General features: G+C 43.0%; 1 protein-coding gene across 1 annotated transcript; it reads left to right on the top strand.

The window, feature by feature from the left end:
• The first annotated feature begins 2084 nt into the window (after window positions 1–2084).
• On the top strand, window positions 2085–23930 carry myom1b (myomesin 1b). Its single transcript, XM_061666110.1, has 38 exons — window positions 2085–2180; window positions 2307–2463; window positions 4752–4871; window positions 4948–5116; window positions 6310–6467; window positions 6569–6661; window positions 7035–7123; window positions 7293–7334; window positions 7686–7700; window positions 8040–8201; window positions 8266–8427; window positions 9464–9605; window positions 9798–9997; window positions 10065–10118; window positions 10211–10335; window positions 10884–11067; window positions 11149–11323; window positions 11651–11772; window positions 16113–16309; window positions 16578–16704; window positions 16971–17155; window positions 17264–17378; window positions 17444–17600; window positions 17674–17780; window positions 18210–18254; window positions 18346–18482; window positions 18560–18704; window positions 19123–19182; window positions 19270–19337; window positions 19441–19554; window positions 20385–20472; window positions 20832–20870; window positions 20958–21063; window positions 21176–21345; window positions 21430–21466; window positions 21550–21572; window positions 22490–22545; window positions 22637–23930. The coding sequence occupies exons 2-38, from the start codon at window positions 2339–2341 to the stop codon at window positions 22895–22897; spliced, it is 4374 nt and encodes a 1457-aa protein (XP_061522094.1). The 5' UTR covers window positions 2085–2180; window positions 2307–2338; the 3' UTR covers window positions 22898–23930.
• Window positions 23931–27178: the final 3248 nt, after the last annotated feature.

Raw genomic sequence — 27178 nt, 5'->3', positions numbered from 1 at the left:
TAGAAAATGTAACATTCCCAATCGCTCCTCTACGTCGGTTGACGTTCGTGGATATGTCCATATATGGGAAGAGCAGCGAGCTCCACCATATTATGCAATGAAGGCCCATTAAAACAATAGATAAAGCAAATCAAATATCTGGGTCAAACAGTGGAATAAGAAAATACACACACGTAGCTCAATTTTAATTGTGCTTTTTGTTGGTTTTTCACTGCTATGTTTTTGCTCTGCCCGCTGTTTTGACCATATATGTTCGCATGAACCGTGGTAATAACATAGGAAAAATGGTGATAGAAAAGATAATAATAGATATTGAATGGGCCAGGCAGACAACAGTTGGCACGACAGTCATTGCTGTGCAGGGAGTCTTACTAATCCAGGAATTCAACATCAGGAACATGAGTCAAGAGGGTGAAGATGTCAGGCATTTTGGAATCCCTAACACAAGAGTTTCCTCTTTGTCAGTGTCCAATTTGAGGTTTGGTTTCAACACAAAAAAGGTTATTTCTCTCCTATTTTAAAATTTATAGATTGTTTTCCTCATGTTGTTGTTGTGGGTTTTTTTTTTGTGGGGGGTGGGGGTCTGGGGGTCTGTCGTTACTCTGTCGGCGTCTAGCGGCCACAAATTAGAACTACATCATAGTGCTCAAGAATGTTGGAATTCCTCAGCATTCCAGGAGCAAATTATACATTTCACTAAGTCTCTACATCAAAGTGGTCTATGCACTTTACATTTTTTTTCATTTCATTTCATGCAAATGTGACTTTTATGTGATTTCGCTTCCTTTTATTTATTTGTTGACCGGCACAAATGAGAGTGTAACCTGACCTTTATGGCCTGAAGAGACTTGAGAGAGTGACAATGAGGAGTAACAATAGCCACGCTGGCTAAAGTTAGAAGTGGCACATCACCTCACAGCTGCGACTATTGTGTGCGTGTGCTCGAAAAGTAAAAGCTAAAGATACAAAGAAAAAAAAAAAAAGGAAAAAAAAGCTCCCTGGGGGAGTTAACCAGCAGGCACATTGGGACTTCACAGCTGCACATAACAACAAGTGTCAATGTAACCAGCTGGCAAACAATAACCTAGGTATGGCACCACTTCCCGACAACAATACACTCAAATGAAGGGGTTATAAATTGGCAAATAACAAGCTTATTAACACTTGATTCACCCACTGCTTGCCAAACAGGGAGCCCACCTTTAGCCCAATTTTTATTTTTTTTACTCTTTGGCCAACTATAATTATTAAATAATGACATACGGTATGACACTTTCCCATAAGTAACAACTCGTGATGGCAAAGAGGGTAAGTGTGATGATAAACATAGACACCAAAATGTAACTTTAACTGACTGTGACACACATGTGCAATGCAATTCATCAAATAAACTGACATTACAATGCGAACGTCATTAAAATGTAAATGTAATGGGATTTAATTAAAGTGAAATGCAAATGTCAAGTAATTTCACATTCATTGTAAATTCCATGTTATTCCAATTCATTTAAATGTGAATTTACATATTTCAATTTACATATTGCTGCATGTTAATTTACATTTCACTGTGGATTTAATGCAATGAAATGTGAATGTAATGTATTTTATTGAAATACGTTGAATACAATTGAGTTTGATTTAGGTTTAGGTAAGAGAAGCTTGCCAACACATCGTGTCCTGTTCCCCTTTTTACTGCGCGTCTGTCAGGGTGAGTAGTTTTACTTTTACTTTAGTTTCATTGTGCACCACTTAACTTGTTTTTACACATGAAAGAGCAAAAAAAAACAAAAAAAACAAAAAAACGCTTCTCAAAACTGTGCCAGTAGAGTTGAATTCAGATTGACTGATGATGAGGTTTGAAACAAATGCTGTTGTTTACCTGCTCATCAGCCATCGATTGCTTATTGGACAGCGATCCCCTGCGACCCCCACGTCCTCCCCGCCTGCTTGGGCTATATTTATCCCCACCCAGGCCTTAAAAGGCTGCGGCTGCCATTTGGACATTCTGTCCGGGGGGCCTCAAATTATTTGGGTTGTGTGCACCGCAGTCTTGTCCACCTACCTACAGTACCTACCTTCCTTGCTGATATCTGATACATTGTGGAATTGTCCTTTTAAAGTTGAGAAAGTGACCTGTCGGGGGGGGGGGTAAGTGGCAACTGTCCCGTGGACGCAAAAAGGTGAGTTTCCCGTTCCGAACGCGCAGCATGTGAGACGTTGCTTGAATAAGACTGGACTGCCAAATTAACAATCCATGTTCGGCGTGGAGGAACATGTTCTGAAAAAGCTCTCGAACGCTAACCCAGCAGGGGAAACAAATCGGCAGGCACCGGCAAGCATGTCTGGCTCGGTACCGTTCTACCGCAAACACCAGCGCGGCTACGACCGGGGATACCGGTACCAGTCGGGCGGCAGGTACGCTGCGGGGCCCGGCGGCGGCGGCGGCAGCACCAGAAGCAGGGGGTAAGACGCAGGAGGTTCCCCGCCATGGTCCACCCCTCTTAACGCCATTTCCCGATTGGAGCTCCATCCTCACTTGGGATCATCTCCGTTCCCTCCCATCCTTCCCACACCTGATCATTGCTGCCTGTTGACGTCACGTATGCGGAGTTAAAGCTCATTTGCATTTGCTCATTTGCATGCAAACAAACTTTGAAACACAACTCACCTTCCATAATTTCGATTCCATATCCTTGACTTCCACGTACTAGTACACTCTTTGTCCGCTCTAGTAAGGCAATTCAGCGCATTAGTTGAGCGGCTGTGTCTTCTTACTCGTTAAATTTTTCCACTACTGTATGACATTTCTGTGCACTAGTAGGACAACTTTTGCATACTAGTACAGTAGTTCTTAAAGGGTGGAACTGCTACCACTAGTGGTACGCAGTGATTCCCTGAATTGACGGTACGTTTGTTAAATAGAGTTCAGTTGTATTTAACTTTTTTAAGTTCAATACACTTTAAAAGTTTGTTTTCAAACATTTATATAGATTTTATATGCAATACATTTGCATGAAATAATTGCAATTTGTTTCTATTGGCTCTATATTTAAGTGCAGTTTTAATGTTGAAACTGCGCATCATGTTACTGTGACTTACAATAATGTATATGATACTCTTTCAGGAATAAAACTTACGCCTCATTTTTTTATGAACACTTGCCTATTATGCTACAGTATTTTTTATGTTGGTCATTGTGTTAATACTCTGTGTAAAAAGTACCACTATTTAAGCACTGCGTTTTAACCGGGATAACTTTATGATGTCTCTAGTGGTACTAGTACCACACAGTTGTCAAGTAGTTCACAGTTTTGCCTCACTAGTAAAACATAGTTGTCCTACGAGTATGCTGACGTTGTCCTACTAGTGAGGACAAAGCGCCAACTGGTACATAGACCTTAAGTTGGACATCAAGAACATGGAATAAATGCTCAAAGGGCTTTCCGTGATGATGGCATGCTTTTCCCCGTTAAACCCTCAGGTCTCGGTCCCTTGAAGGATGGTCCCGACAGCCTACACGGCAATCCAATCTGCGGGAGCGCGTCGGACATCTTTAAATACACTTGCTCGGAGCGTGCGAACAGCTCAGGGGGGTTTAGGTTTTGTTAGCGCCACCCGATCTTTCGCCCGGGCACCCCACCAGGCGACGAAAGGGGAGCTAACGATGTAACAACCAGATGGTACATCATGACATGTAGCTGTGGACACCACAACCACATAGCATCCTGACGGCAATAATAATAATCATCATCATCATCATAATAAATGTTATTTGTATCACACTTTGCATCCATATATCTCAAAGTGAGGAACATTTAGCATTGGTGGTAGACTACAGCACCAGATATCTAGTTTTCGATATTTCCCTTAAGTTTTGAAGTTGCTGTCTCATAAGGAAACGTCAATAAAAATATGGCCTGAAACCAGAAATGCATGTTTGTACATGACCAGTAGATATCCTGTGTTATTTATAGTTATGTGGTACAGTTTGTCTTCCCCCAGACACAATACCAGAGCCATGTGACCATCTCAGGTCTACTAACATACCGCATGATTTTTTTTCCATTTCAATTGTGTAATAACCTCAAAGTTATTGAACCATTGACATTTCCTGTATTGTTTGGCGGTGGAAAAGGTGCAAACAGTTACCACGGAGTGCATTAGTTACATTAGTGTAGAACAGGGATTTTCAATTCAAATCCAGAGGGGTCCGGATGCAAAAGGTTTTCTCCGGGCAAAGGTCCAAATCTCTACATGTTTCGATTTGCGTAGCCGACCTGTCAAACAAAATCTTATCTTATCAATTTAGGTGTGGTTTTCTAAATAGAATGTTTTCTTTACCTTCGAGTAGCGACTTGTGAGCTGCATTGAGACATCCCTTTATGACCGAAACGTCGCCAAATGTTGACTTACGTTGGCCCAAAACTCTATCTGGACTGAACATAAATTTGCTCTTTCTTGGGCTGTCAAAGAATGAGCGATCAATCTTGTGTAGCTCTGCCATACGAGGCTCTCAGTTTGCTTATCTTGCGTGTTCTGGCCTCCGAGTTCACTGGATATGTTTGGTCACAGCTAAGGACAATACACATACTTTATTTAACAGCAATTGGCCGCAGTCCCGCATGAGACCTCTACTTGGTCCAGACACAAACCACAGTTCGCCATTTGAAGATAACCGTTGTAGAATCTACACTCATGTAACCACAGGAATTGACCAATCACATTCCTAAAGTATATCCCTTATGCCTCAGGCTTGATTGGTCCTCACAGTCCGGACTGGACCCGCTGCCCAAGAGAACCAAGCCCTCCTACTTGGCCGTGGACCGTGAGAACCAAATCATCGGCTACGTGGTGCCCATCTTCAGGAGCAGGTATCATCTTCAGTCTTCATTCTTGAGAGGTTGTCATACGTGGTGCTCACCACCAACGCAATTCTCTCCCATCAAGTCAAGAGTTTGCGGCGGGATATTCGGACAAGACGAGACTGCGGGACACTGCCGCCTACATGGAGAGCCGCGATATGTTCACCAGCGGTCTGGAGATGGAACGGTCAGAGCAGAGCTCCAGGAAGGAGGCCATGCGCGAGACGGCCCAGCGTATCTCCTTTAATAAAACGGTCAGTGGTGACTTTGGGCGAGAGGCGGGGTACACCCTAGACTGGTCGCCAGCCAATCACAGGCCACATATAAACCAACAAGCATTCACTCTCACATTCACACCGTTGGACAATTTAGAGTCTTCAATTAAGCTAGAATGTTTGAATGCGGCAGAAATTCGAAGTAGCGCGAGAACATTCAAGTTTCACACAGGAAGACTACATTCGAACCCTCAACCGTAGAACTTCGAGGCAGACGCGCAAACCACTAGGCTACCGTGCTCAGTAGGGGATTGGCGAAGATCTAGCCCACACACAAGGGAGACATTATTATCTCTGCGTGATGCAGCCATTCATTAAGCTTGGTAACGTGACTCCACTGTACTTGTTTGTCCCGGCCAGATGTGCTGGAGAGTGACAAATTCTTCAGGCATTTCAAAGAAGCTTCATGTTTATCCCCCGGGTTGTTTTTGTGCCATGTTAGCCAAGGCTAGTCCAGCCTATTCATAGGTTGTTAAGGGTCTAATGACACCGGTACGCCAAATATCACAGTTCAGTATTAAATATTTTCTTTTTAGGAAAGTGAAACATCTTATTTTTACTAAACAAACCATAATAGTTTGAACAGCCTGGATTTTGATGCTACCACCCTGCCAGAAGTATTTCACGAAGCCATGACGTCCGCAAGCCAGAGGCTGAGCTGCACTGTGTTTGTTGCCAGAGTAGCTGTGTGGCTAGAGTGCGAACTAGAGCATTCACAGTTTGTCCTCTTTTTAGGAAACAAACAATGCTGTAACACTGCGTTTCTGATTACGCAGAAGACACTTCGTGTCCCTAACCTAACATGGTCTGTGTTCCCTAAACAAAAATCCAAATACATGCACTGTCCACCCCTATGTTAACAACACCCACCGGATCTACCAGATCTACCTTTTTCCTTCTACTTCTTCTTGAATACAGAGCATTGATTCCCAGTGATTCCATTTTGAGAGACGGGAAAATGTGTTTTCCGACTTCCAGGTTCCTGTCCTGACCTGTATGGTAGATATAGACCTATAAACAGCGGTGAGAATTTTGTTTTTCTGGTGGTTGGTGACCCATCGATTTGGATAGAACACGACTGATAACAATATTTTCAGGATGTAGTGTCAGGTCATGACAAGTCATTCTTTTTGGTGCGATTCGATGGGCCGTTCCCGCTTGTTTTTTTGTAGATCCACGAACATGAGGAGCATTTCAAGCGCATGAACGAAGACAGCCTGATGCACGTCCCGGAGTTCATCATCAAGCCTCGCTCGCACACCGTGTGGGAGAAGCAGTCCGTGAGGCTGCACTGTACCGTCAGTGGATGGCCAGACCCCCGAGTCGTTTGGTAGGAAGTGCAAAAGGCTCTCAACATCCCGCTGTCATTCATGTACACTCATTTAAAATCCTCAATTTTAAAGTTCTTCTTCTTCTTCTTCTTTTGGCAAGGTACAAAAATAATGTGGCCATTGACCCACTTGCCAATGCTGGCAAGTACAAAATCGAAGGCAAATACAGTGTGCACTCACTGGAGATCAACAGGTAGGTGCTGACTGGCGCAAATGAAGACTTCGGTCATGTAATAAACGTAGAATCACAAAGACACAATTGTTTGCAGCTTTTGGGAACTCCACTATACTAAAAAGGAGTCGCTTCCAGGTGGGAAAATACAATTTTTACAGCTACTTGGAGCATAATGAAGTGACCGGTGCTGTCGTGGTCGGCACTTGGTGTCAGTGACATCACCAGCCGTGTCTCTTTATAGCAACAGTATTCCTGTCTGGGAGTTAGAGAGCCACTTACAGTCATGGTCTTACATAGTTGGTATTATTTACATGCCGGTGGAGGGATACAGGGGGGTTTAAGGAATGAGTGCGTTACCAGCGACGGTTATCTGATGTTCTCTTCTTTCCAGGTGCGATTTTGAGGACACGGCCCAGTATCGCGTCTCAGCCATGAACGTCAAGGGGGAGGTGTCCGCCTTCGCCTCAGTCGTTGTAAAAAGTACGTCAACCTAAAACACACACACATACTGTGTATCAGCATCCCAGTGTTGGGATGCCACTGTGATTAGGGGCATTTAGGGGTCTGACATGCAACATTCGACATATGGCAAAACCCCATATCATGTTTCAAATGCAAAATAAACATAGTAACTGCTGTCATCACACAGGGTTTAAAGGGGAAGTGGATGAGTTCCTGCCTGCACCGAGACGTACGTATGAACTCATTAGATGTCTGCGTGATTGGATTTGATGTATTTCATAGAAGTAAGAACAGAAGAAACTGAGAAGTTGTGCATATTCAGCCACTGGCCATAACATTAGCTACACTTGCACAATCGAACAACGTGGCATTCAAGAGCTGTAGGAACTCCCTTAAATGTGGTATAAACTCCCAGTTGAATACAATCATAATACTGCCTCGAGATGGCAGACAACAATTGTTTAGAGTTACACAAAACAAGCCGTTCCTAGAATAACTTCCAACATTTTATGACTAAAATGATAAAACATCATCATTTTGTTATTTACTAAATTCCGTTGTTTCCTGGCTGCTGCTGCAGGGACCGGTGTGAAAGGTAACTGGGTCACATGGTTCTGGTGTGGCTAACATCACGAAGCCACTACATTTGTGCATGGTCACCACCGGTATTGTTTAACCCATCAGTAGTTCCACTAGACTCTATAGATTTAAACAGCGTTCATTCGTAGTTTAGCTCTAGGGTTATAAAATTAACCAATGTCATTAGTAGTTTGGATTTTGCATTTTCCGTAAAAAAAAAGAGATTTATCATCCGTCTTCACCCTTGGTTTGTGGTGCCTCAAGAGTTAAGTGCATGACCACACCCAGTTTGACCACCTAGTAGTTTTTAGCGTCCCTGTTTAGCTAAAGTTGCTTTTCACTGGGTTTGTCCTAGATGGTCCCGTGTCCGAGTATGGCATTACCTTCCAGACCCACATCGTTGACAAGTTTGGCGTGTCCTTCGGCAGGGAGGGTGAGACGATGAGCTTGGGGTGCACGGTCATCATCTACCCGACCCTGCACCGCTACCAGCCCGAAGTGCAGTGGTACAGAGACGGTAAGCACACTTCGGCGTGACTTTTTTGGTTGACTTTAATTTTTGCAACATCTCCTCAATGCAGGCATTCTCCTGTCCCCGTCCAAGTGGAACCACATGCACTGGAGCGGCGACCGAGCCACACTGACCCTCACACACCTGAACAAAGAGGACGAAGGGCTCTACACTCTTCGCGTCACCACCAAGTCCGGATCCAAAACCTACTCCGCCTACGTCTTTGTGAGGGGTGAGCCGACGTGGAAAAACTGAAACCTTACCATTCTCTTGGAATTTGAGAAAATGTTTAGCTTTTTTTGTGCGGTTAATTGGAGTACACGCGTAGTGATTTTCACTGTAACAGACATGATGATGAGAAAAGTTGCCATTGCCATTTTCATCCTGTTCTTATCGTGTTTGGTGTACTTGAGATGACCAAATAGCACACCACACACATTACAATGTCTGGCGAGGTACCAAGACTGGCCTCCGAGAGGCAGCATGGTGCCACAGGAAATAATATTAGAACGTATTTGCCATCATAAATATTGAACAGGTTTATCATTTATGATTGTCAGTGGTTAGCACATCCATTTTCCGAACAGTTTTGGGAGTGAAATTCAATCTCAACAAACCCAACACCACAGGATAATCACTCAGGATAATATTTCAGAAACATCCGATAATCGGGCCTTTGCTAAGGTTCATCACAATGGAGAGAAAATGCTGAAATCTGTTGGTTGATATGTGTGTACCACCCTTTTGCAGCAGAAAAAAACTTTTGACGTGGCGCAAGTGCCAAGGTAAAACCTTGCCAATACCAACTTTTACAATCGAGGATGACTTGCAGCAGCCAGCTTTGCCAACTGTGCCACAGAGTTCAAGTCACAACAACTTGACCTATGCCACGTTCGCCATTCAAAGTGTTTCAGCATGAGCTAGTGGTTTTAAAATATCTTCAGTAGAGACTCAACAGCATGGAAAAACAGAGAAGCTTATCACGGCGAGCCCCCCCCCTTGGAGACCATCTGACATTTCCATCCTGTCCCAGGTAGTGCACGGTGGGAATGCCGGAAAATTCATAAGCCACTGTCACGGTTTTCTCCAGTCGCACTATTCTAAGTTGGCTTGGAAATGCAATGGCTCCAATGAGATAATCCAATAATTTGAATATCAGGCTCAAAGGGCTGCCCAGTTTGGTGCAGGATTAATTAAAACCTACTTAACCATTGGTTGATGATCCAACGGCAATGAGCGAGGCGACTAACCTTTCTGCTCTATCTAAGATGCTGACACCGAGGTGGAAGGAGCACCAGGGGCCCCCCTGGATGTGTGCTGCCTGGATGCCAACAAGGACTACATCATAGTCTCCTGGAAGCAGCCGGCGGTCGACGGCGGCAACTCAATCCTGGGTTACTTTGTAGACAGGTTAGAATCTATATTTTGTGGAAAACCAAACCCTCCTCCCAGGGAAGATCCTGATCCTAAACCTAACCCTCATCCAAACCCTTACTCTAACCCTGACAAGAGCTCCAAACTCCAGTTCAATACACTACACGTATCACTGAAGATATGTGCATTAAAAATGGTACCGTGCATTTTTCATTGCAACACGTGCAGGTGTGAGGTAGGGACAACCCAGTGGATCCAGTGCAACGACACTCCCATCAAGTTTGCCCGATTCCCAGTCACCGGATTGGTCGAAGGCCGCTCCTATACTTTCCGCGTACGTGCCGTCAACAAGAGCGGCATGAGCCGTCCTTCCCGGGTGTCCGAACCCGTGGCCGCCATGGACCCGGCTGACCGCGCCCGCATGAGAGGTACCATGCTTCCGGCATTCTTTAAAACAACAACTACTGGACAGAGTCCCCATCATCTCATTGCCAGGTACCTCTGCTCCTTGGACTGGCCAGATCATCGTCACAGAGGAGGAACCTGCAGGTTTGTGAGATCAGCAACTTCTGAAAAAAAATAATTTTTATTCAGGTTAGTTTGTACCTTCCTTGACCCATGACTCATGAATCTTTTGGCAGAGGGTATTGTTCCTGGGAGACCTCATGAACTGCAGGTGACAGAAGCAACCAGGAACTACTTGGTGCTCAGCTGGAAGCCACCTGGCGAGAAAGGCCTGGAAGGTGTCATGTACTATGTGGAGAAGGTAACCGAACGAGTTAAGCACTAATCAAAACAGAAGTCATATTAACATCAAGTGGGTCAGTTCAGTTTTGCTTGCCGCAGTATGCTTTGGATTGGTAAACCCTGATCTGCCTTGTCTGACCACCGAGAGGAGCCTGGGTGAGATGGAGAGCTGTATCAGTTATGTAAATGGCGTCAGATCTCAGCGTTGCCAAAGTGTACCCTGCCAAAGAAGACAGGCGACGTGGTACAGTTCTACGTGCTGACACCCCAAGAAATACCAATGACTTTGAATCCTCTCTCTGTTTGCCAGAGGTGGGAGTAAGTCACCTACGTATTTTCAAGTCATAAATTAACTCTCAAGTCTTAACCGTCAAGTGTCAAACAAGTCCCGAGTTATAAAAAGTCAAGTCGAGTCGTGATGATAGGAAGCCAGAACGTGACCGAGGACATGTTAGGTCAGGTAGAGTTGATCTCAAAGGTCATTCCGGTACCCATTGATCCCAAAGAAAACGGCCTGGTGGAGCTGAAAATATGATGCTGTTATTGATTTATTTCCTGTCCCCTCAGTGTGTCTCAGGCACAGACAGCTGGCAAAGGGTGAACACGGAGATTCCGGTTAAGTCGCCTCGTTTTGCACTGTTTGACCTGGCCGAGGGAAACTCCTACTGCTTCCGTGTCCGCTGCTGCAACGCCGCCGGCGTCGGCGAGCCATCTGACCCCACCGAAGCCACCACGGTCCGCGACAAGCTCGGTCAGAGATAGCCCCGGTTGCATGTATAGCCGAATCGCCGCGTTCTTGACTGTGGCAATGGGAAAATGTTTGAATCCGCAGACACTCCATCTGCTCCGAGCAAAGTCGTCCCCACGAGGAACACGGACACTTCGGTGGTGGTATCCTGGGAAGCGTCCCTTGACGCCAAAGAGTTGGTGGGCTACTACATCGAGGCGAGCATCGTGGGCAGCAATGTCTGGGAGCCGTGCAACAATAAACCCGTCAACGTGACCAGGTAAACCTTGACTTTTGTGACTTTGTTTTTATTCAAACCAAGTCCGTTTTCCATGATGGAAAATTTATATCTCACATATGGGACTTGCTTAAAACTGACTAATGATTGATTAGGCTGTTGAGTATGTTTGTGGTTGGGGGGATGGTTCCAGTTTTATTAAATCAGAGGATGACAACTTCAGACAAGACCACTTTCTTAAGAGAGAAAATAATAATAATAAGAGAAAGTAATGCTCGTCAAATGGAGAACAGTCCATGTTTAGAGAATATAGCGGGGCGTGAATTACACAGGTATAAAAATTAACGAACAGCATAATTTTCTTTTTAGGTTTATCTGCCACGGCCTGATGACGGGAGAGAAGTATGTGTTCAGAGTGAGGGCCGTGAACGCCGCAGGACTCAGTCAGTTCTCTCCGGAATCAGAGCCTGTGGAGGTGAAGGCTGCGATCGGTGAGGAAAATAACCACAAAGATATCTTTGACGGGATTGAATCTATGTTTATAGTCTAGTGTATGTGATATACAAGATGTGGCATCTGATCACCTGTGTTCTCTTGAGTCATCTTGCACTCCCGCACTGTTCCAATCCACCGTGGTTGCACTCTGCCACCCTGTCACCTTTTATTGTCTGCTCTGCCCACCAACATCCACCCAAACCAAACCAACCACCAGCTCCCTGCACAGCCTGAAGCGGGTCAGGACTTGTAGACTTCCTCTAATTTGGGTCAGTGCGATCCAACTCAGCGGTGGTTGCAAACCAGCCCAAGAATCACACAACCAGCATCCTTCCTTTCCCTTTCCCCCCCATTTCCCCTCGCTCGTCCCAGGCACGAGATGTGTCGGCAAACCCGCCCCTCAGTGTTCAAGGTACCAGCGCACAGAGCCCCATCAACACCAGGCAACTAAACTCGCTCTGTTGAATGTTTTGCATTTACTTGCATGTTTCAATCGTTCTCATCAGGGATTTTTAGGGAGAGGTGCCGCAACTTGAGAAAAAGAAACAAAGAAATACTTTTCAGCTTACATTTTAGTTCCGAGGGTGAGACAGCAGATTTTATTTTGATGTCAGAATCCACTCTGATGGTCTGTTTATGCTCTCTTTTATTAACAAGCTTTGAAATTCTAGATTAAATGAGTTCAATTTAATAACTGAAAAAGGTAAATCCAACTTTTTTTTAAACGTAAAATCCTGAAGCCCTTTTGGTGTCAGAACCAACTATCATGTTAGTGATTTTTGCAATTAAGTTTTAAATTGTAGTTAAAATGAAATATAAAAGAATATTTTTGTTGGGTTATTTTAAAGTTACATTTTAAATCTATTACAAATAAGGTAATTGCAGTTACTTTTTGTAAACCTATTATAGAAAAACAAATATAGTCTGGTAGTATGAAATGTTCATTATATTATCATATACTCCCTGCATGACCTCTTCTAATGCCCTTCAGCTTCAAACCTAACACATTTTGAGCTTTTAACTGAAACTTGGCATGTTTCTTTTCCCTTTATGAAGCACATTTGTTGCAATAATGCCCATGTAGTTCTTGCTGGCGACACCGTAATTGGTCAAATCCTGTGAAACGATTCAGAATTGTTGCAATGAAACCCGTGTCAATACGAACTATATTGGCATTGACTACAGTAAACCGCCCGCGATTACGCACCGAGCCCTGGGGCAAATTGCGAAAAAACATGAGAAATTGACGCACCCCAGAAATGTTTATAATTATCTACTATACCACAAACTATGATCCAAAACACTTCATAATATGATTTCACTCATTTTACTCTCAAAATACATGTTTTACATATAATTTGAGTTCGAAAAAATGGAGCGCAAAACTTTTTTTTTTTTTTTTTTTTAACTTCTTGTGCTAGCAGCCCAGGCTAAACTTAGCTCCTCTGCGACCTACAAAGCTCGACTCTTATTCGAGATGCCTCGCTTCACCAAACTTCCTTGAAATCGATATACTTTTTTTTTAGGCCGAGATTTGGCGGCATTTTGTGGCATCTTAGGGCATTTCAGAAAAAGCACAAAAACAAACGTGATTTTGTTTTTCATGTGAATAGCTGGATGCGGCACGGTGTGCGACTGGTTAGAGCGTCTGCCTCACAGTTCTGAGGACCGGGGTTCAATCCCCGGCCCCGACTGTGTGGCGTTTGCGTGTTCTCCCCGTGCCTGCGTGGGTTTTCTCCGGGCACTCTGGTTTCCTCCCACATCCCAAAAACATGCATGGTATTTTAATTGTGGACTCTAAATTAGCCATAGGTGTAAATGTGAGTGCGAATGGTTGTTTGTTTGTATGTGCCCTGCGATTGGCTGGCAACCAGTTCAGGGTGTACCCCGCCTCCTGCCTGACGATAGCTGGGATAGGCTCCAGCACGCCCGTGACCCTTGAGAGGATAAGCGGTTCAGATAATGGATGGATCAGATAATGAATAGCTTCTGATAGGATAGGTTCTGCAGAAAAAAACAAATAGGTGATTTTGTGAATAGTGAACCACAAATATGGGGATTACTGTCGTGTGTCTGACTGCATGTTTTCATCTTGTTCTCACACGGATGTCACTTGTTGGCCGTCTTGTCTTCATTGTCCCTCTCAGTCAGATGAAGACATCTTTTAGGCTCTTATTTACTGTTTTTTTTTTTCTTTAATCCTCTTAATTGCAGCTGTATTTATGTGCTTGTGTTTAAAACGGCCTCTCTTGATTCTCTCTGCTAACTCCTTGTAGGGGGCGGCATCCCTCATGGTGTGTTGCCGGAGACGGGGCTGTGGGGTAACCAGGGTCAACTAACCGCGCACAGGCCACACTGGATGGGCGCGCATGACACTGTCCAGCTCCTCGCTGACACAAAAAGCAAAGCTCAGGCCGACCCCGAGCTCCCAGTGAGGGGGCCCGGGGCGGCGGCGGCGGCTCGCTCTGGCCCCTCGGACAACAAAAACAAAGGGTCAGAGAGGTGCTGCAAGGGCCCGATTGCGGTGAATGAGCTGCCCTCGGAGCCTCCGCCAGGCTTACTTTGTGAAGCACTTACTGACATAGCAACACACTTAGGCACGCCTTGCGCCAAGGGGCCAGCTGAAAAGACAGCCCAGGGGCCCCCCGAGGTCAAGCAGGCATGCGAGTTGTCAGTAGATGCTTCTGCTAACCGGGAGGCGGCGGGGCCGGATGCACGGGCTGGAAATGAAGGTGAGCACTGGATAAGGACGGGAAGTGCAAAAGCAAATCTCCCCAACAACTCCCGCGAACAAACAATTTGTTTGTTCATCCAAATGAACAGTGGTGGCAAAAGTACTCAGACCGTGTACTTGAGTAGAAGTACAGCTAGTTGTTTAAAAAAGACCCGAAGTACGGGTTCAACACATGTAGAACTCATATAAAAGTACACTCTTAAATGTACTTAAGTACCGAAGTAAAAATGAATGTTTGCTGTCAATTATATACAATACCTGCTTTGATAACTTGGTACCAAAAAAGCTCTGCGCACAACATTGCTTTACCTTTTTATCTCTTTTTAAACAGATACTGAGATGAAGAAAAAAATATTACGTTACATCGCATGTTGTTTTTTTTTTTTTTTTTTTTTAAACCAAGAGGTAGCTTGCATTGACTTGACTTTTATGCTATCAAAACATCACGTTTGTGTAGCTTTGCCAACCTTGTGAATTGAGTAACCAAAAAAAAATGCGAAATTCTCTATTTATGTATTTTTGTACATCGTGCCTATTTTGACACAGTCAGAAGTAGAAAGTAGCTCGAGATATCTGTTTTCAAATGTAGGGAGTAAAAGTAAAAAGTCATCCAAAAATAAATACTCAACTAGAGTACACGTACTTGAAAAATGTACTCAAATTGCTTCTATTTCACGCCACTGCAAATGAAGAGTAGGTGGTGAACAGCTGTGGCGTTCTCCGGGCAGGTAAGTCACTTTGAAACCCCAGTTAATGGGCTCTTAACTCCTAAGCAGACACGCTTCGACCTTGTGCTGGCTTTCCACAGCCTTCCCGCTCAGGGTGGTGCATTGTCCTGTTGCCCTGAAGACCCTTAAGGCACCCCCCTGCCCCTACCACCGCCACCACCACCACCACCACCACAACAAGGATGTCAGATTATCACACACTACCAGTAACCTACCCGCAACCTATTTAGGCGCAATCTGACATCAACTAACAGCACCGAGCCCCCCACCTTGAACAGAAGTGGGTTCAATAGCACAATGATGTTAGTTTCTGATGGTAAATTTCCTAGAAAAATGTAATAAATCAGCGCAAGGTAACCATTTAGGTTATTTTAATGACAATTATACATTAAAAGGACTAATATAAAGGAAAGTAGATGGCGAGAAATTTAAAGCTGGAGGTTTAAATGGTTAGCTGTTACCCTTAACTTAGCATGTAGCGTGAAGACGGGCAGCCAGGGGAATTTCATGCCTCCTTCTAGAGCTAATTAGTTCAAAAGACATTTACTAGTAATGATGTGCGAAAACATAGTTATTAGATATGACAACTATTATCATTAGCTACTTCTATTAGTCATACAGTTCATTCACAGTTCACAAAAGAACAGGAATGAAGTGATTTTGTACATTTTAGCTGCCTTAGCTTAGCCTAGTTAAGCCTGCCTCAGTTTGAAGATAATTTTATTTTTAAAGCTAATTAAAGGGTTATTTACCAAGATGGAATTAAGTGTCTTTACACAAGGACAGAGAACATTAGTTTATCTTAGCAATAAAAACTGAAAAACAATTGAAGATTTGTAGCTTTGCTGATTTGATTGCCCGTGTGTTACCTCAGCGTCGCCTGCGCCGCCATTCGGCATCAGCGTGCTGGAGTGCGTACGTGACTCCATGGTGCTGGCGTGGAAGCAGCCCACCTTCATCGGAGGCGCCGATATCAGCGGATACTTTGTGGACTACCGCGAGGTCGTCGATGGCGTGGCGGGAAAGTGGCACGAGGCCAACATCAGAGCGGTCAGCGAGCGCGCCTACAGGGTGAGTTCAAAATCAGACTTGGTGACGCTTCTGTTTTGTCAGAAAGCTTAAAAATCCATGTCTGCCTCGCAGTGTTGAGGTTCTGGGTTTGAATCTCGGCTCCTGCCTTCCTGTGTGGCGGTTGCATGTTTTCCCCGTGTTTGCGTGGGTTTTATCTGGGTACTCTAGCTTACTCCTACATTCCAAAAACTTGCATGTTAGTTTCATTGAAGACTAAAATAGGTTAATTAAGACCAAAACTTGATTGGATTTGATTTTGTATGGGCAGGTGACCGACCTGAAGGAGAACAAGAAGTACCAGTTCCAGGTTCGGGCGGCCAACATCGCGGGCGTCGGCATCCCGTCGCTTCCAAGTGACACGTTCCTGTGCGAAGAGTGGACCATCGCGGTTCCAGGTGCGAGGATCTGCGCAAAAACAGATAGGCCACTAGTGTCACCACAACAGAAAAACATTACTGTCTGCGACCATAGCACTGAACGAATTACAGTACAACGCATCGAAAGGAGAAAATACAGTATGTGACTCTCTCAGCAAGGGCGTGGTATTATTTTCCTCGGTCTCGACATGTAGCAGACAGAAAAAAAGAGAATATTAAAAGCCAGAAGATATACAACATTACAAAGAACAATTCCTATTATATATATATTTTTTGTACCCTAGGACCTCCTCACGATCTGCAGCTGCGGGAGGTGCGAGCCGACTCCATGGTGTTGCTTTGGAGACCTCCGGTGTACCAAGGGCGCAATCCCGTCAACGGCTTCTATGTAGACATGAAGGAGGCCGAAGCCCCAGAGGAAGCATGGAGAGGACTCAACACCAAGGCCACCCAGAACACCTTCTTCAAGGTCACCGTTAGAGAGCTGATACTGACGAACGTTCAAACAGTTGTCACCGCTCCATGAACGCCGCAGAGATAATAGCGATTAAATCGTTGGATCTTCTTGGTTCTGCAGGTGAAGAACCTGAAGGAGGAAGAGACGTACGTATTCCGCGTGCGAGCTCAGAACCAAGCCGGAGTGGGGAAGACCTCGGATATCTCCGATCCAGTCCAAGCTGCGACCAAGCCAGGCACGAAAACAACGTGACTATTAGTCGTTCCGTGATCCTTACAATCATCTCGCATCCCCTCACAGGCACCAAGGAGATCGTGGTGGACGTGGACGACGACGGCGTCATCTCTCTCAACTTCGAATGCGCCGACATGACCCCCGACTCCAAATTCGTGTGGTCCAAGAACTACGAGGACATGGACGACTCTTCACGCTTGACCGTGGAAACCAAAGGGAACAAGTGAGATGTTCACTAATGGACTCGCCAAAGAATAGTCGCTCACTCTGATGATGATTATGATTTTTCTGTTCAGATCCAAAGTCATGTTCAAGTCACCTGGAGAGGAAGACATCGGTATTTATTCATGTATGGTCACCCACACTGATGGTGCTTCGTCCAGCTACACCATCTCACCCGACGGTATGAAGGTTTCCACGTTGCCTGCATGAAGACGCAAGTGCGCAAATCTGGGGACTGTATTCTCATAATATTGTAATTTTTCCCCCTTAATTCATAATCTCTAATCTACATTTTTTGTCTTTTTAAGTTATGTAACATTGTCATTTTTTGACTCTTCATTTCTCATAAAATACTGACTTTGTTGTGGCTTTTTTCTCAGAATTGTCAAAAACCCAATTTTTGTAACTGCTGTATCCAGGGATGAAATTGTTTCTTTAAACATTTTACAAAGCATACCTTAAAATTAGAGTAGCCAATAACATTTTCATCCCATTTTGGAATGTCAAGTACTCTTTTAAAACTCCCCAAAGTGAACACGCTCCAAGTACAACTTTGTGCTGTGTTCTCCCACGAGCTAAAATGACTTTTTTAACACGTTGCTTGTGACAGAGTTGAAGAGACTGCTGGAGATCAGCCGTGATCACAAGTTCCCCAGTAAGTACCTCCACAGCACTGCTCGCAGGTAGACGTCGTTAAAGTGAATGCTCTTTCTCACTCTCCCGCATTTCTCTGCCGTCGTCGTTAGCTATTCCCCTAAAGTCCAATTTGGCCGTGGAGATGTTGGAGAAGGGCAAAGTTCGCTTCTGGCTGCAGGCCGAGCAGATTTCAGCTAACGGCAAAGTGGACTACGTGTTCAACGACAACGTGGTGGCTCAGGGCGAGGTCGGCCGACCACACTGTTGGCAAATCCCTCAAATTTAATCAGTCTCTTATCACGTTTTTGATTTTGTTGTTGTCAGAAATACAAGATGAGCTTTGACAAGAACACGGGCGTGGTTGAGATGATCATGGAGTCTCTGATGCCGGAGGATGAAGGCACCTTCACCTTCCAGATGCAGGACGGAAAAGCCACCAACCAGTCCAGCTTGGTACTCATAGGAGACGGTAGGGGATCCATTCGCAAATCCAAAACCTTGTCAGATCTTGTCAGAAATACGTCGAGTGGTGTCACTATCGAATATTTTTAGAATCCATTCTCCTATTGATTATTAATCAAATAATTGAATAATAATCCCCCCCCCCCCCACTATTATTATTATTAATATTCTTATTGTTATTTTACTACTAACATACATTTTATTCTCATTTATGAGGATGGACAATGTGTGTCCTAACCCTGATGTACAGAATTTGACAGCAAATTGCTAAATGCTAAACGGTTAGCAATCCTGATTAGCATTAGCATTAGCGCTAGCGATTACTGTTTAGGTGGGGGGAAAAAACAAAAAACACTAACTACCATTGAACTCACTCATGGATGGCAGAGAAAGCATGAAATCACAACCAACTTTTTCTTTTTCAGTATTCAAGGATCTGCAGAAGGAATCTGAGTTCCAGAGGAAAGAATGGTTCAGAAAACAAGGTTTACGTTACATTTATATACATAAATCGCTATCTTATGTTCCTATTGACACTTTTTCTTTCTTCACGACCATTTTGTATGTTCCAGGTCCTCACTTTATTGAGTATTTAGCTTACGAGGTCACTCCAGAATGTTGTGTGGTGCTCAAGTGCAAGGTAACACCTAGTACATTGCTTGGCTTTTTCATTTTTATTATTATTTTTAATATTAACATTGTATTTTTATATGACAATATTCTACTACTGTGGCGTATTCAAGGTGGGAAACATAAAGAAAGAGACGTCAGCGCTGTGGTACAAGGACGGACGGGAGATCAAGGCGGACGAAAATCTGGGCTTCACCGAGGGCGTCCTCAAACTGGAAATTGCGCAGGTAAGAAGATTAACTCAATTTGAAATTATATTGATAAATATTATTGAGAGTTTTGGGTATATTAGAACTCCTTTAGGCGTATGGTTCAAACATACATAATATAATAGTACACAGAAATAATAAATGTTTGGTCCACACACTTTGTTTTTGTTGGTGTAATTAAAGGTTTCTTTATAGTTAATAATGTTTTTAAAAGAATCTAGTTTCTTTAGAATACATTGAAATAGATGTATTTGCTCACCTAGGCACCTCCATATATGGACATGTGATTGCTCCCTATCAGTCAACAAAGAAAGTAATGGCTCTTTAGTTGATTTGAAATCAGTTGCTAATACAAGTAATATATCATTTAATATCTTTAATATTGCCATATAATAAAATGATTTAAATGATTTATAATACAAATAATTAAAAAAATATTTTAAAATATATCATAGTTATTATCTGTACTCTCTCACCTTTCCACTTGATGTCTCATGCTCACCTACCCCATTCCACGCCGCTAATATGGCTAATGCTAATAAAGCTGCTGTCACATTGTTTTCCCATTGCAGCCCGACCCGCCCGCCGGCTCTGCAGACGACCATCCCGTGAGGATGCTTAAAGTTGGCATCACTTGCTATTTTTTTGCTTGCTTGCTTGCTTACTATTACGTTTGTTCATATATAGTCTCAGTTAATCCATGTGTGCTTGCTTGTTCATTGCTGCTTTTTGCGCCCATACGAGTTTCATGCAAAACCCATCAAAGGTTTTTCAATTGTTTTCGTTTTTCTAACATCGTTGACGTTCTGCTGCGTTATACCCACAATGCATTGCCCTTTTCCTAACAGATTTCCAAGAAGGACGCCGGCGTGTACGAGATGGTCTTGAAGGACGACCGGGGAAAAGACACGTCCAAGTTAAATCTGACTGACCAATGTATGTTCTTGTTGCAATTTAGTAGCATTTCTTACAAACAAATCAATCGTGAATTCGATTCTAGCGTGGGAATAGGAGTTCAGAACATTAAGAGAGAGATGTACAGTATATTTTAAAAAGAACACTTAATTTTCCCAGTAGCTCATTCCCAGTCTTGCTTCAGCACTGTTACCACACAATATGGTTAATGCTAGACGTAAGTTAGTAAGATAATAGATGTTACCTGGCTGTAGCTAGTTACCAGCTAAAATGCTAATACTGCTCAACATTACTTAATTGCTTTCTATGTGACATTATCATATTTTAATCATGTAAATAATACTACCCTGATACTGATGACCAAACGTGTTTTCGTCCAGGTTTCAAAAACCTGATGAACGAAGTCTTCAACTACATCGGTGAGATGGAAACCTGTGTGGTCCAGTTACGGTGACTTTCTCAAGCCCCCCAACTAACCACTTTAATTGTTACTCTACCTTTTACAGCTAACTCGTCCACACCATTGAAGATCACTAGCACGGATCAGGGCATTCGCCTCTACACCTTCGTCAGCTACTACAACGACCTGCTGCCGGTCACGTGGCATTACAAGTGCGTTGGCCTTGTAGCACTCGACTCAACTCATGAATAGTGGACGCACCAGCTAGAAATAGTCAAAACCCTAAATTTACTCCAAAATGTGATCCCCAAACCCTTCCAACAGAGATTCAGCCATCGCCTTCTCGGACCGTCTGAAGAGCGGCGTGGTGGGCGAACAGTTGTGGCTGCAGATTAGCGAGCCCACTGAGAAGGACATGGGCAAGTACGCCATCGAGTTCAACATCAACGACGGCAGGGGCGGCCTGAGGAGGACCGTGGAGCTGTCGGGTCAAGGTTGCTTTTGCTTCCTGTTTTTTTTTTTTTACTTCTAAGTCATGTTCGTCCTCCTCTCACTGGCGTCTGCTTCCTCTTTTGCAGCCTATGAGGACGCTTTGGCGGAATTCAAGAGACTCAAGTGAGTAGAGTAGTTTCTGTAGTGTTCTAGTTCAACACTTGTGAGAGTATTTCTCAATTGACGTGATTTGTTCTCTTCTTCAGAGCGGCTGCGATTGCAGAAAAAAGTAAGCAGCCTTTCATCATTTTATCAATTCACTGAATCTTTCATCCATTCATTCACTCATCATGCATCCATCCATTCATCATCACTGTTCATTCATCCCTCACTTATCCCTTCATTTATCCACTTAACATTCATCATTATTGTTGTTCACTTGTTCATTCTTTCCTTCATCCTTCCATCCATCCACTCATTCACACTTATCTGTTCATCCATCAGTCATTCATCAAGCATCCATTAATTCATCACTTTTACATTCATTCATCCACTCATCGATCATGTTTCCCCATTCATTCATTCATTTATCACTTATGTGTTCATTCATCCACTGTCAGGGTTAGGGTTAGGTTAGGGTTAGGTCAGTATTTCCCCTAATTCATTCATTCATTCATTCACTGATATATCACGATTACCCTCTCGATTTATCACTTATTCATTCATCTACCTATCCACTTATCTATTCATCCATGCATCTAATCATCCATCACTTATCCATTCATTCATCCATTCACCCATGGATTTTCATTCATCGTTTATTGCTTGTTCACAAGTCATTCACTCATCCATACCCATTTTTGTTCATCCATCCAGTCAGCCATCATTCATTCATCTTCTCATTCATCACTTCTCTGTCCATTCATCTATTATTTATCAATTCATCCATCGATTCATTCATCCGTCATTCATCAGATCACCAGATTATTCACCCGTCATCATCCTTCCATTAAGTCACTCATTCATTCGGCCATCATATACAGTAGATTGCAATGCAGCCGTCATTCTAAATTCTCCTATCCACGACTCATCCATTTGCGCATCCGTCATCCATCCATTCACTTATGCATTCATCCATTTCTCCATCACTTCTCACAGTGTAAAGTTATATTTGTCCGTTGACTTGAGTTCCTCGTTAATGTTTAGATCGCGCTCGAGTGGCAGGTGGCCTTCCCGACGTGGTCACTATCCAGGAGGGCAAGGTGAACATCACTACCCCTCAAAACCGCGTTCCCTCACTTCACACCCATCTGAAACTAGCGACAAGCTAACTGTGTCACTACCTCCCGCCAGGCGCTCAACCTCACCTGCAACATCTCGGGCGATCCGCTGCCCCAGGTGACGTGGCTGAAGAACGACAGGGAGCTGACGTCGAACGAGCACTGCATCCTCCGCTTCGAGTCGGGCAAGTTCGCCAGCTTCACCATCACGGCGGTGAGCACGGCCGACACGGGCAAGTACAGCATCCTGGTGAAGAACAAGCACGGCACGGAGAGCGCGGAATTCACCGTAAGTGTCTTCATCCCCGAGGAGGTGGCCGGCCGCAAACAATGAGCAAATCTCCTCCTGAATGTGTGTACTCGGAAAAAACTACAGCAACAAAGGGGTTGTGTTGAGATTTTTGTGTTGAAATTGGTGCTGAATGTGTTGTCAGAACTTGGGTGCGTTAGTAGGGCGATGGCTTTATACTGGTTTCAAATGTTTGGATTGAGAGGAGAATGTCTCACTATTTGTTTGTAAAACCTACGTGGACTAATTGTTGTATTTGTTTTATTTATTTCTGTTAGCGCAACACAACATCCCTCACGATAGCGACTGTTAATACATGTTTTACCCTTTTTCTCCAAAGGGGTCAGAACTTCTTTGCTCACAGCCCGCTAAATATGACCTGAATTTCAAAATATTCAAATAAGAAATGTCACCATAGCAGTCTTTGGTGAAAACGATGACACGATATGTTGCGACGTTTGCTTTTCGCTGTCTCGCTCGCAATTTATAACTTGAGAAATTCATACGGGTCAAAGATTTAAGGTTGAGTTGGAAAGTTACAGTCGCAGCAAAGTCAAACAAGTCAAACACACACAAAAAAAAAAACAACAACAATCTTCTCTCAATATTTATCCGATGGTCTCCAAACTTGGTGGACGTATAGAATGCAGATCAACGCTTGACTGAATAGTTTTTGGTGGCGGTTGACTTTGACCTCGGGGAGCTGGCCTTAACTGAATGTTTGCTAGTAACAACATATAAAATAAGTTTGGAACAAACAACATCGAGTCATATGTCATATTAAAGCCCATAAAGAGGGCTTTACATATATGTGATTATTTTGTCAATATGCTATTATATACGGCTGCAATGACCACAACACCTTAAATCAAACACAAAATCAGTTGATATTCACCACAGATCTAAATCTGCATTTTGTCTGAGCAAAAATGAGAAGTCTGACAATATTTGTAGTAAAATGGTGTAAAACATGATCATGTTCACCAGATTATGTTGTGTGTCAATTTAAATGTTGTGATCATCAACTTCCACTTTGTGCCCGTTCAATGTGAAGATCACCACGGCGATGGAAGCCACCTTCACCCTCACAGTTTTGTGCACTTCCTGTTTGTTGTTTCACAACTGAACTAATGATAATAAAAAAAACAAGCATGTACTTCCCCTCAACCTCATCTGTGAGTTGTCTCACTTTTTCGTGAACCCTCCACCTTTTCACCATCCACACCCTTCACTCTGATTCTCGTAGACACGGACCACCTGGAGAGCCCACCACCAGCATGCACACAACTGTTATCCAACCCTAATCCAAATATTTGCTCAGGGGTTTACTTATTTATTCATAATGTCACAAACAAACCAAAATAACCTAGCATCTTGTAATTTTAAGTTGTTCGGCAAGAGGTGATAGTGAGTCAGAGAATGAATGGGAGCAGGACGCAATTTGAAGCTTGCAGACATCCTTTTCGATTTCCGTTAGGGGTCCTTGAGACTTTTTTGTCCGTCCAGTTATAATAGACATGTCCACCAAATTTCGTGTTGATGAGTGAAACTGGTGTGGGGGGCTGACTTTCTTTTTTCAACTTTCTAGTCCTCTTTTTTTTATGAAATTCACCCAAAACGTCTGCTTCCAGCCACTATGACTGACTTCCTGTTCAATTTCAAGCATGGGTCCTTGACACTTTTTCGTGCGTTCGGTTGAGATAGACACGTCCACCAAATTTTTTGTCAATGAGTGAAACTGGTTTTGGGGCAACATTTTTCTCAAACGTTCCACTGAGTGAGTTTTGACCACTTGGTGATCGGGCCGCAATAAAAACACACTGGACTTGCAGACCATGTTCACCACGTCCAGTCAGGGAACAACGTCGGATTAGTCTCCATTGATATCCAGTGACTGGAAAATACGGATGGCAGTTTTCGGAGCCAGTCACAGAGCGATTAAGAGGCACTGCGACCAGTTGAATGACGTCAAAGTCCATTTAGGAGTTTCGCTGAAGCTGACACTTCAAAGGGAACATCTACCACGCAAACTGTGAGGCGTATTTTAACGATTTAATCACATAAAATCTTATTTTGAGAATTTGCTTCGGCAGGGTAAGTAGAGGAACTCCTTCTTTGTCTTACTTATTTTTTATGCTTATTTGAGCTTTTTTTTTTTTTACATTATATTGGTTTCCGTCATTTAGCTGGAAGTGACCGAGGGAATGCCCGACCTGGGCGTGACTTCGTACTGGACTGACGCCGAGGGTAATGTGGTGTTTGGTGCTAATACTCCGAAGGACAAGATGAAAACGGCCGTCACCGGGATGAGAAAAGGTGCCCCCACTGGCTTAATGCTAACACAAGTTCCAAATGAATCTATGCAACGTCTTCAATTAAAATGTCTTCCTCCCATTACAGAATCTGTAGCTGCAGTGGACAAGATGGACGACTTGACGAAGAAGCCAGAAGAAAAAGAAGTCACAGTTCAAAAAGATGTTGGTGACCAAACAGATATAGATGGAACTTAAGGACAAAACAAAGCTCAAAAATAAAAAACAGTGGTGCCTTGAGATACAAGTGACCCGACTTGCGAGATTTTCAAGATACAAGCCATCGTTCGCCCGACTTTTTTTCTTTGACTGAAGCAAAAATGTAAGATACAAATGCTATGCTGACATTTAGCTCAACTCACAACAAGCAACAGTTTGAAAGCTCGTGAGCAATTCTTCAAAAAGAGGCTTCAAGCTATTTAATTAAACTCCCAGTTGAAATGTAATGCCAAACTAAACATAAAACATAGAATTACACTTTGTATAATTAGAATTACCAAACAACTTTGCCAAAGAATGCCCCTACTAGCTTAATGCTAACACAAAATGGAAAAACCCATAGATGTGCTAACAGGTAGCATCGATAGTCGCTGTGTTATTACCCTTTAAGTAATGAATATTTGATCACAAACAGTGCATCAACACACGTAGAAAGACAATATAACAGTAATCACATGAATTTGTTCTTTATCTTCTGCAAAGAAACGATTGCTATTACCGCAGCTTGCGGCATCACTGACAGTACTAATGAAAACTCTTCATTTGTTTCTGCATGGGTGTATTATACTGCCACTTAATCACATAAAATTGGCCAAGTTGTGCATACCAGAAGGAGTTGCAATTAATTTATCATGATGCACAAAGGGTTTAATTCTTTAGATTCTGTTTGATTATGCTACTGCTATATATCTTTATTGAAAAAAAATATAGAGTGCCATATTCCGTATTAAAAACACATTACAACATTTTTTTTTTTTTTTTTTTTGGAGATGCTGGGACGAATTAATAGAATTTCCATTAATTTCAAAGCGGAAAGGTGATTTGTGTTTTGAGTTACAAGCAAGGTCACGGAACGATTTACATTCGCATCTCAAGCCACTACTGTATAAGGTCTTTTATCTGGAGGTATATGTTATTATATATTCCAATATAAAAAGAGAAACATGTAGTTTCACATAGCTTTTTCACTGTTTCAATATATTTTTTTTCTGATTGCTTCTGTGCACCGTGTTTCTCTTTTTCACCACTCCAATAAAAGACATTCAACATGAAATGTTCAGGATCATTTGGAACTTTCAGTGTCAGCCGGGTCGCAGGCCGAGACTAAAGCAAGCCGGAGGAAATTCTCCGAGTGAAACAAGGCAAAAGTAATGGAAGTCGACCCAGGGCGAGGAGAAGTCGGCGGAGCAAAGACAACAGTCAAAAAGTACATTTACATTCCAAGTGCCGGATTCTGGTACTGGATACGGCAAAATTTGTTGATTTTTGGCTCGTGTGTGCCATAAATGTCTCCTTTCGTTAAATTCCATTTAAAGAAAAATCTGTTTTAAATGGTTTATACAATTTGAATAGTGTAAATGAAAGAGTTATACATGTACAGTCACTTATAAATAGCCTAAGATTATTTCTTTGTTATGATAGTAGTATTAGTAAATTAATGAATTCAATTAAAAAAAATTATTGCTTGGCATTCATTTTGAATTTATACTCTGCTCACTGCTGCTTTAAAGAAAATATAATACATTATCAATCATATTATATTAAATACTTTAAAAAAATACATAAAGAAATTCAACCAAGGGGTGAATGGTGTGTTTTAACAGTCATTTTAAAATGTATGTGTTGAGAATTTAAAAATAAAATACTATTATTATCCTATTATTATTATTAATATGATTCTTTCTTACTTATCCTAGTAACAAATTTTAATTGGTTAATTAAGCGGTAGCTGTGGTGACGTCACCACAGCCCTTACGTCACGTGCTGAGTTTCCCCTTTGTTGGAGACCAGAGAA

This window comes from Phycodurus eques, chromosome 21 (genome assembly GCF_024500275.1).
Source record: "Phycodurus eques isolate BA_2022a chromosome 21, UOR_Pequ_1.1, whole genome shotgun sequence".
NCBI lineage: Eukaryota > Metazoa > Chordata > Actinopteri > Syngnathiformes > Syngnathidae > Phycodurus > Phycodurus eques.
The sequence above is the reverse complement of the archived record's forward strand: the minus strand, read 5'-3'. Positions and strand labels throughout refer to the sequence as shown.